The sequence below is a fragment of the Erigeron canadensis genome, chromosome 9 (assembly GCF_010389155.1).
Source record: "Erigeron canadensis isolate Cc75 chromosome 9, C_canadensis_v1, whole genome shotgun sequence".
Taxonomy (NCBI): domain Eukaryota; kingdom Viridiplantae; phylum Streptophyta; class Magnoliopsida; order Asterales; family Asteraceae; genus Erigeron; species Erigeron canadensis.
The window spans coordinates 9469476-9480437 of record NC_057769.1 but is presented as its reverse complement, the minus strand read 5'-3'; the positions used below and the strand labels follow the sequence as shown (position 1 = coordinate 9480437).

The window sequence follows — 10962 nt, the reverse complement described above, 5'->3', positions numbered from 1 at the left end:
TTTTATCCAAAAAAGAGCTTATTAGCTCGACATAGAACCCCAATTTTTCTGTCATATGTAAAACTTTAATTCATGACCTCCCTATTATTAAATCATTGGATACCGTACCTTAAATTAATAGTACATGTACCTCAAATATATACTTAAATATAAAACATTACTAATCAATTCAATTATCAATACACAACTCTACTATTTCTTTCACCTAAAACTTAATATGAGTATTCCTCCTTTTTACGTATATATATGCATCCCTTTTCAAATATGAAATGCAAAAACAAGTAGTAGTTAGACAAAAAGTTTAAAAATCAGGTAATAAAAAACCCGTTTCAATATTACCCAAAAAAAAAACTTTTTTTAAATTTTGGCTTGTAATATTTACTGCAAACTTTACGGTTGTCTGTTGTTTGATTTGAAACATAATGGTGGTGTTTGGATGATGTGTCACCATTGAGTCGCCATTAACTACAACACCGATAGAAATATGAGATATGAGCTTCATTACTACATATCTAAGTTCCCTAGTAGCATTTTGGCATAAGATCGAGGCTTCCAGAAATGATTATATATAATTTTGTGATCAATGCGAGATCGTGAGCAAGTAGGCAGATATGCTATATATTGATATATCTATCAGAATTCAGAAAATATCATTAAGCCATAGCTGCAGCCATTAGAAATCAGGTGAATCGTTGCGGGATTTTAACAAGGTAGACCTACATTCGTCTCAAGATCATATCCATGATCTTGATTCACAACTTTCAGCCCCAGCAAAAGACAAATGGGTTATTGACTTCTTTCATAATAATAAAATTCTATGGAAAAGGTATCCAACATGCCAAATTAGACAGTGAATACAGAAGAAAGCAGCAAATCATTAAACAAATGTATGCTTGGTGTTGAGTCAATAATTCTCATAAAATTTATATTTCCATCTATAAATAGTACATGATATTCACTGATTTTGGTTTTTCTCATTATAACAATTTTGCCTATCATTTAATCCATATAATGAAACTAAGGGACAAATTGGTACAGTCAAAATTTGAAGTTTCATTAATATTTAGTATCTACATATGAAAATTCTCGTATATTTAATGATTCTTAACCTAGCTCAGCTATGCCCTTATAAACATGATAGCAAAACTGATGTATAAATAGCCATGATAACTTCTTACCGTGATCCCGGAATATGTTTTTACACTCTTAAGCAGGGGAGACTCGATCCTGCAACCACCCTTTGCTTTTTACCCTCTGTATCCGTCATCCCATTCCACATATGAAGAGCAAGACTCGCTGCATTCTATTCACCATGGAGTTTCACCTTCCACTTAATTCTACGGTTGAAATATATCCTTCATTTTCTATATCATGCATCAGTAGTCCCAATGTCAAGTATACATGCTCCCGACCGTGATGAACAACTTCATTTTCTTCAAAAACAAATAAACCGCTATTTACTCCAATCCAACTGCATCCTATAACTTTGCTAATATTCTTATCTTTCATCATTTTCTTCACTCGAGCTACACTCTCCCATCTTCCCCTCACCTCATATGCTTTACCCAACACTATATACGGCAATGAAGACATTGGTTCTAATTCCATCAACCTCTCAGCAACCTTTTCGATGGACTCTAAGTCTCCTTGTACACCACGAATACTAAGAATCAATTCACATATATAACCATTGAGTACATTAGGCATTCTTGTTATTATGTTTATTGCTTCATTAAGCTTGCCCGCTTGGATCATCATCACAACAATACAGGTGAAATGTGCGTCAGTCGGTCTGACCCCATACTTGTTTTCCATTAGACAAAAAATAGACAATCCCTCATTGACCAATCTACCATGATTGCATGCTAACATAACCCCCAACAGGGTTATGTAATCTGGCGGCGGCCCTGTTTTGAGTAACTCCACAAAAAGTTTAAGAGATTCCTCTGTTTTTCCATTGTAAGTAAAGCCTAAAATCATTGAGTTCCAGGAAATAATATCTTTTATCTCCATTTTATCGAAGATGATCTTTGCAGCATCAAAGAATCCGCACTTACTATACATTTCAACAAGTGAGCTAGAAACGACTGGATCATACTCAAACCCTAACTTGACAACCAAACCATGCAAATTTGTCCCTTGCACAGATGGTTGAAACATCCAGGCACAACTAAGCAAACAGCTTAATGTAAATTCTGTTGGCCTAACGTTTTTCTTCAATGAACGTGCAAAAATCTGCATTGCATTCTCCTCAAGCTGATGCATTACAAGGCTTGACATAATTGAATTGCATACCGCTGAATCCCATATATTAACTTCCTCGAAAATGGATATTGAATCGATTATACTTTCGCATTTTGAGTACATGTTGATAGCTGCACTTGAAACAATTGTATTTGATAAAAATCCCGATTTTATAGATAAAGCAAAAATCTGTACACCCCTTGGCAAGTCTTTAATGTTAGAACAAGCTGTCAAGACCGAAGATACAGTAAACGCATCAGGTAAATAATTTGCCATTCTCATTATACAGAACTGATTATAAGCCATCTCTTCGTAACCCCATTTACTACAGCCTGCAATTAACGAGTTCCACGAGAAGTTATCTACTTCCTTCATACATATAAACACACGAAAAGCATAATCCACAAACCCGTGTTTACAATACATATCAATCAAAGAATTCCCAACAATAACCGAAGAAAATCCGACCCCTTTACGTATCATATCACAATGAATTTCCATACCATGAGAAACGGACCGAACACACGACAAAACAATCGAATACGTGTACTCACTGGGGACCACACCAAAAGCCTGCATTTTTGCAAACACCCCAAGAGCATGATCTCCAATCCCACAAGACAAATACCCATAAATCATAGTATTCCAACTCACAACATCTCGTTCAGACATTTCATCAAACACTTGGCGTGCACATTGAATGTCACCGAAATCAATACAAACCCGCATATATATGTTCCAAGAATACACATTTTTGTAACGTATGTCATCAAAGGCTAAAAGGGTATCTTTAACTGTTCCAAGTTTTGAGTAAAGATCAAGAAAACGATTTCCCAAAAAAGTGTTGGTTTTAGAAAGATTAAGTTTAATGAGATGGGCGTGAATGAATTTGACTGATTTTATGGATAGACAGTGATTTAATAGGGTGGAAATTAATTTTATTTGTCGAGAATACACCATAATAATATTCTTCGTTTCATGACATTATGTGAGAAAAAAAGTGTTGTGGGAACCATGTCTTTGCATGTATTGGATGGAGTGTTTTGGTCGAAGTTAGAAAGAATGAATGATGATACAAAGAATTGTTTGGTTTGGCGGAAGCATATTTGGGATTTCTAGATTGCTTCAATATTTGGGTTATTTTTGTGTTTTAGTTTGTACATATGACTATATGAGGATCTGTTGAAAAAACCACTTTTTTTTTTGTCGGGAAATAAACTAAGGAAAAACTATGTTTCGTCGAACTAGACATTGTTTTATTGGTTAGATTGTATAATGAATTGAACGGTTTTGGTATTAGTGAAAAGAAAAAAGGAACAGGATCACAATGAGCTTTTCATCTCAAAAAGAGGATATGCCGAAATTTAGAAACTACGAACTTAATTGGGTTGAGTCTTGGTTAAAATATAACAACTATCAAAATAAAATAGATAAAAAAATATTTTCTCTTAACTAATAATCATTGTATATCATGATAATCTTCAATTCATCGGTATATATGATTCACTATATGAATCTTCAAGCATCAGTTTTATCATGATTCAATGGTCAATATCTTATTTCTTTTTATTTTAATACTTGTTTATGAACAGATCCCAACAAATATATTAATTCATTTTAGAATATGTTTTAGAGTCCAATTTAAAAAGTTTCATTAAATTAACAATACTGAATCTTTCTAAGAGCCCATTTTAAATTTCATCCAGATCTATGTTCATTATTAGGATGGAAATGATGCTTTATCCTATGTGTACAAGATCCTTATGAATTCGTTATATGGTAGATTTGGTATAAACCCTATTAATTAAAAATTTAAAACTGATTAGGGTGATTAAAAACTAAAAATTAACTATCATAAACCAATGGTAGATATGAAACTAAATTTAAAAAGTTAAGATACAGTGATTATTCTTCATATTAATCAAAAAGATAAGGTTAAGAAAATAATTTGAAAAAAATTGACATATTGCCTAATATAAAAAATAGTTTTTGAAAGAAAAAAAATCTATTATGACATCATATATTTTTAAAAATAGTTTAGGAAAAAATTGATGGATGTCATATAAGTAAAAAAGTTCTGGAAACAATCTTGTTTTATTTATGTAAGTGAAGTGATGAGAAAACTACACGCTCAATTTCATTATATTTTTGAAGAAAACTAAAATTACTGTATTGTTGTGTTAAGGCAGAAGTGTGAACAAAGTAAATATTGTGTCTTGGACTCTATGATGTTGATGGTAGGTGATTTTTTTTTACTACCTCAAGATATGAAGTAACGAGGTATAGGCCGGATGTGTATTTTTCAATAGGTTTCATTGGAAGTTTGGGATGGATAATTACAGTTATTATTTCATTCAAATATCTATTTGTAGAACATGTATCTAGCATCTTTTTTTTTTTTAATTCAAAGGGACAAGGTTGATTATTTGGTCCTCAAGGGAAATAAGGTTCTTAAACGAACTTATATGGAAGGTTCGGAAACTCGTGACTCGGACTCGACTCGGATTTGATTCAGGAAGAACTCGGATTGGAATTTTATATACAAATATAAGTATTTTTGAAATTATATGTAATAGAACTTTAAAAATATATCCCAACTTCAAATTTAACATAATTTTTCAAAAATCATTAACATAATAATTCAAGAAAATTAAACGTTAGATTAGTTGATTCACGCTTCGATCATGATATTGTTCGTATCAAGGTTGGAAAACTCGTGACTCGGACTCGACTCGGCGAGGTGAGGAGTCATGAGTTTATTTTGAGTACTCGGCCGACTCAGGAGAGTTTTACAATCTTATATGGGTATAGATTAACTACAGTAAGTAAAACATTCACACAATAACCAAATAAGGTTCTTAAACGACCTTATATGGGTATAAATATAGATTAACTGAAGTATGTAAAACATTCACACATACAGTAATTATACAACATAATTAAGTTACCAATTAAGACAAGTATAGATCGATTGATTGTGCCTTGGTTAGAACTCAAAAATAGGCACTCTCTAAAGCCTTGGCCTTTGCACCTATACTTTCAGCTTCTTGCTTCCCCAATGTCAGATAACACCTTTCCTGAAACCCCAACCAAATCTTATAATTTTACCGAAGACTAAATAATTTTTTAACGAATAATTAACAAATCGTATTTTGAAAATGATGGCTATCGTAGAATTTAAGTTGCAAGATTTGAGAAAACTGTAACTCATATTTTATGGTAGTGAGAAAACTGTTGCTGAAAATCTGTATAGTAGAAAGTAGAAACATCTAGTGTAAGATTGAGAAAACTTTAACTGAAGATTTATATAGAAAACTCACCAAGACAGGCCATCACAATTGTGACACAAAGCTAAGGTGCAATGTTCCATGCATTATTTGAACACTTAAAATATGACTTTAGACAGAATTAAGATATCTTAAAAGGAGTATATATACCAACAAACGCCATAAAAAGGGAGTTCCATCTCTCTTCTTTAATTGCTTCTCAATCACTTTAATTGCTGCAGATGGAATCTCATCATAACAGAAAAGTTTCATTTAGTACGAAATGGTAACAGACATATACACCCAAATACACAAGAAAAGAGTGTCCATACCCTTTTCAGCATGCCCTGCATTGAGTAACATAACATACCAAACTTCATTAAAGACATCAAGTTGTTCCCCAGAAGCACCCACCATCTGCGAAATTTGCAATATTGTCATAATTATAAATCAATCTATGGTAGTGGCTTGATCTTCAAAATGTACTTTTCCAGTTCAAACGCATGTTATTGTAAATCACTATATGTTCCATCAGCAAGGAGTTTCTTAACACCTTATAGTTGTCTGCATCAAAGTCTGGACCAAGCAGCTCTAATGCTCGAGTATACTCTCCTCTCCCATACTCGTAAGAAGCTTCCGCAAGCTAAAACCAAAGCTGTCACAATTATATTTCAACTAAACCGTAACAGAAACCCTCGACTAAAAATGTTGGTTTCACAGGCCCTGTATACTACACACACTCGATATATGTATATAATATATCGTATGCAAAAATATAGTAAAGGAAATAAAGGAAATGGGGAAAAACTCTATGTAGCACCGAAACAGACACGGGAACGATACGGGAACGGGAAACGGCAAAACTAAAAAATTTAGGATACGGGTACGGCAAAGATACGGCAATAAAAAATTAAAAGATAAAAATATATTGATTTTATATAGAGAAAGACTTGACACTTCAGAGATTATGTATAATTATATATGTATAGTTTTATAACATATGCTTGATGGTGACCGGTGATTAGAGATTAAATTTGTAATAATCAATTTTGGAATAGAAACAGATTGATGGTGATCTCAATTGTATAATGTAGTTGGTTTGTGTTAGGGGGTATGCATAGTCGCAAAATGACAATCATTTTTGGAATAGAAAAAGCTCATTGAGATCCTAATATTAATTAGAAACGGTATGGAAGTTTCATAGAAACGTTTCAGTATATATAGAAACTTCAAGGAAACGTTTCGTACGAGTTTCCGTTCCCATGGAGTTTTCGAAATGGGTACGCCTACGGCCTACCTGCTTGGAGTTTCGGTGCATCATAGGAAAAACTGCACTTCTTCATTCACTATAATGTACACGAAAGGCTATATATATAGCCTACTGACATACAACTTGCAAACAAAACACATGCCAAAATAAACAAACTAAACTACAAAATAGGACCTCACATTCACATCCTGAAAACTTTTTCAATTCTAAGAGTACGTCAACACTAATCCGCACTAACAACACATACATGTAAATGAGCAAGTCAGCTGCTGACCCACTACTTGACATGCTGGCCCGTGACTGAACCAAACCCGTCAAGATTAATCCAACATTGTGCTATAAAGATGGAGCTATACATGGGAACTGGAATTACTTAATCAGTCTACAATTGAGATTCATCTATTTGAATTAGGATCATTATAGTGTTACATCTATATTGTAGACTATTAGATACGACATTTACTTCGGGTATTCATTTCATTCTCTACCATATAATTAATATATCTTCTACATCTAATAATCTAACTCTTCTATGCTAATACATGTGACCATACTTTGTGATCCATGTAAATTACAAGGTTTTAGGTGTCTTCATTTTTTGTTTAATAATATTACTCAAAATGTAAATGAGTGAAGCTAAACAAATGATTCACGGCGAAGTTAAGAAGACAAACCATAAGTCCTTTCTGCATTAACTTTCCCTTCTTTGGATTCATTGTAGAAACCCTGTGTTAAGAAAACAAAGTAAGACCGACAAATATGACTGTTGGTAATATAAAGATGCAGATATGATTTTAATCATGAGGGGGTTTTCTAACTTTGACTTCAAACCATTGAGTAAATCTTGCGCCTCAGATAACTTCCCGGTACAAGCTAAGGCCCATAATATCAACAGATCAAGGTGCCACTCAGCATACCAAAAGGTCTGACAAAGCGAAACCAAAGCATGCATTAGACGAGACCAATCCATGGTCGAAGCTTATTATTTGTTTGTTATATATATTTACATAATATTATTACAATAAAGTGGTTTAATGAGATAAGAACACCAAATTGACTAACTCACTCGATCTGAAAGAAAACCAGCTAAGATCTTCAAATGGCCCTCAAAGAAACGAATTTCCCCTCTTACATGAACTCGCAATAACAACCCAACTGCATTTAAGTATACCTAATAGCACAAACCACAATTTATGATTGGATAAAAGCTAGAGCCTTTGCATAAAGACCGTAACTTGCTGGTCACAGAGGAAAAAGGGAAGGATAAAAACCTCAATGGGGGTAGCATCACTTCTATCCAATTCTTTCCAGATTCGATTCTCGTAGATATCACGTACTTTCTCAAAGGGAGCGTTACCTTCCAAGTAACAAAGCGCAACGTGCCACCAATTGTGAGTGTTCCTACACAATAAGATAAAATAGAATATTTATTGGTTGATAAAAGGGATGACAACCACAAAGGGAGTTTTTATTAATGCTAAAATATGAAGCTTGTTGTTTCTAATCTATGCTTACATGAAGGAAGATAAAGGAGCCCAAGAATGGGAGCATTTTTCCATGAACTCCACTGCCTCTTTAAAACGACATTGATATTGAAAAACATGGCATAACTGCAAAAGAAGGCAAGTTTTGTGATAAAACTTGTATTTAATATATATAACAAACAATGCAGGCCAGTTAAAGACCGTAAACCTATTTTCTCTGAATTCTAATAATAATAATAATCGAGTGACTTTTTAAAATTATGAACCAAACGTTTTAAATGGAAATGTTTTTACAGCATGTTGTGACCATGGATCTTCGTTGTTGATACGGAAACCCTTGTTGGCAGCAATCTCAGCCTCATCCATAAGTCCAAGCTCTAAGAGAGGAAAGGCAAGCATTCCATATACGAAATCTTGTTCGATATTTGAAGGTAATACCTACAACAACAAGGACAAAATATGATTAGTTCATTACGAGGAATGAATGATTTCAATTCGTGGTAGAGTACAAGGAAGGAAGACCAACCGACCGACCTGTTGAACAAGTTGCAAAGATAAATCGGGTCGACCCATGTAGAAACATAGAATTTGGGCCCTCTTCAAAGACACAAGATCCTTTGGGAATTCACTCAGTAGCTGCTTAGCAGTAACAGTAAGTAAGTAAGTAACTCCCAATGCCATCTTCCACGGGTTTTGGGTCCCAATACCGTCTTCGACGGTGTATGGGGGAGGTTGATATGTAGACAGCCTTACCCCTACCAAAGGTAGAGAGGCTGCTTTCAGGTTCTACCATAGGTAGAAAAGGACCTCCAAGCCTTGCTGGGCATGAGGATCGAACCCATGACCTCTATTTCCATGGACATGAGCTCCAACCACTGATCCAACCCAGTTGGTTTTTGCTTAGCAGTAACAGTAATCATATAAATTATGATTATGATTATTATTATTTTTATTAAATAAATGAATGGATCATGAATTAATGAAAGAAAAAGCAGTAATAATAATATTAAAATTCCTACTTTGGAATGCAAGTGTAGAGCCACATCATCATCCCTATTCGGTGAAATCAAACACTCAATTGTTTCAAAAACCGCAACTTCATAAGGAGTGGCATGTTCCTACCAGTCAAAAATTATACATACATTTATATAAATATATATATATATATCTAGAAAGAAGGATTATATAAAAAAAATAATAATAAGAAACTGACAAGATTGGAAGAGGCGGCATGAACAAGGGAAGGGAGACGGTCAGCAGCAGAAGGAGAGGAGGAACAAAAATGAGCAGCCAAAATGTTGGCAAGGACGCAATTAGGATCAGCATCGACAGCATCGAGAATGAGGGCCCCACGGGACCTTCCATAAGTGAGAACCTGCTCGTAATACAGATTGATTGAAGCTATACATGCTGGTGAACTTGTATGTATCGCATACCCCCATTTGTCTTCCTTCATTTTTCTCCAACCTTTCTTCTATTTCTTCTTCTTCTTCTTTTTTATTATATTATTATTATATATTATATCCTCAACTGATTACCTATATTATTATAAATCAATAAATCGATCAAAAAGGAGTCGGGTGATATACTCACACTCTATATTTAAAGAATGAAATGAGATATAGATACTCATTCTTTCTATTATTATACTATCATTTATATTTATATTTATTTATGTTATCAAAGTCGGCACAACTGTTTTTTGTTTTTTTCCATTCTGTGTCTCTTTTAATTTTTTTCTACCCACTTCATATTTCTAAAACCCCGTCCACGTTTTCAACGAGGTATCGTCTATGGTTTGTTACTATTTTTGTAATTTACAACAAAACATGTTTTACACAGTTATAAAGAAGCCATCGAAGGCTTTCCACAAATTGAAATTTGGCCGTAACAAAACATGTTTTACACAGTTATACATTGTTTAGTAAAATGTGTTTTTTAGATGTAGATGATTAAAATATGTTATAATTATCATCCTTTTTCATATTAACATTTTTCTTTAGGATTTTATATCGTTATCATGTAATTTTTCTTTCAATCTTTTTATTTTGTTTTCTAATATACTATTTATAAGTGTATAAGATTTTATCTCTAAATTTAAACTTTCTAGAAATACTTGTGGCAAGTTAATGAATCCACACAAAAGAGCATGCATTTGTGTGAAGCAAATAAGCAATCCCTTAATGAACATTAAAGGAACAAAAATATCAATCAACTTAATTCATAAGTCTAAAAATCAATCTAAAATCCGTGGATTTCACTAAGTATCTTTCTTAATTTTATCACTTGATTCTTTCACACGTCATCTAATTATGATTATGATTAGATTGATTTTTAGGCATATAAATTAGGTCAGTTTATCATTATCCAATATTAGATCACCATGCTATAAAAGTAACATAACTGAATTTATAGTATATAAAAAGATAGTTTAGTGTCTTTTAATGCAAAGAGAAATTTTAACCACATTTTATAAATATATTTTTATCTATGCAAAATAAAAAGAACATTCCTTCTTTTAAGGTTAACGAAACATTCAATCAAACTATTTATAGGTCTTTTATTCTTGATTCTCCTTCCCTTTGCAATTCTTATTGATTTCTATCCATTTGTGATTCTCTAATTACACAAGATTAGATATCGAAAAGTAATGAATAGATATGGAATTTGACAATAAGCTTCTCCTCATAATCTCCAT

At 33.1% G+C, this 10962-nt stretch overlaps 2 protein-coding genes across 3 annotated transcripts; both read right to left on the bottom strand.

The window, feature by feature from the left end:
• Positions 1 to 950: 950 nt before the first annotated feature.
• Positions 951 to 3375, bottom strand: LOC122582905 (pentatricopeptide repeat-containing protein At1g43980, mitochondrial). Its single transcript, XM_043755335.1, has one exon. It carries the CDS (start codon positions 3202 to 3204, stop codon positions 1321 to 1323), a length of 1884 nt encoding a protein of 627 aa, XP_043611270.1. The 5' UTR covers positions 3205 to 3375; the 3' UTR covers positions 951 to 1320.
• Positions 3376 to 5077: 1702 nt separating this feature from the next.
• Positions 5078 to 9802, bottom strand: LOC122581651 (tetratricopeptide repeat protein 38). Of its 2 annotated transcripts, none has more exons than XM_043753897.1 (13): positions 9478 to 9797; positions 9284 to 9382; positions 8799 to 8900; positions 8559 to 8702; positions 8296 to 8390; positions 8052 to 8181; positions 7847 to 7951; positions 7599 to 7705; positions 7455 to 7506; positions 6064 to 6153; positions 5843 to 5927; positions 5682 to 5746; positions 5078 to 5321 (listed from the first exon to the last, which is right to left on the bottom strand). In XM_043753897.1, the coding sequence occupies exons 1-13, from the start codon at positions 9718 to 9720 to the stop codon at positions 5238 to 5240; spliced, it is 1401 nt and encodes a 466-aa protein (XP_043609832.1). In that variant the 5' UTR covers positions 9721 to 9797; the 3' UTR covers positions 5078 to 5237. The 2 variants fall into 2 exon arrangements, 1 of the variants encoding a protein (XP_043609832.1); XR_006321027.1 differs by having other exon boundaries at positions 5287 to 5321; positions 5682 to 5759; positions 9478 to 9802.
• Positions 9803 to 10962: the final 1160 nt, after the last annotated feature.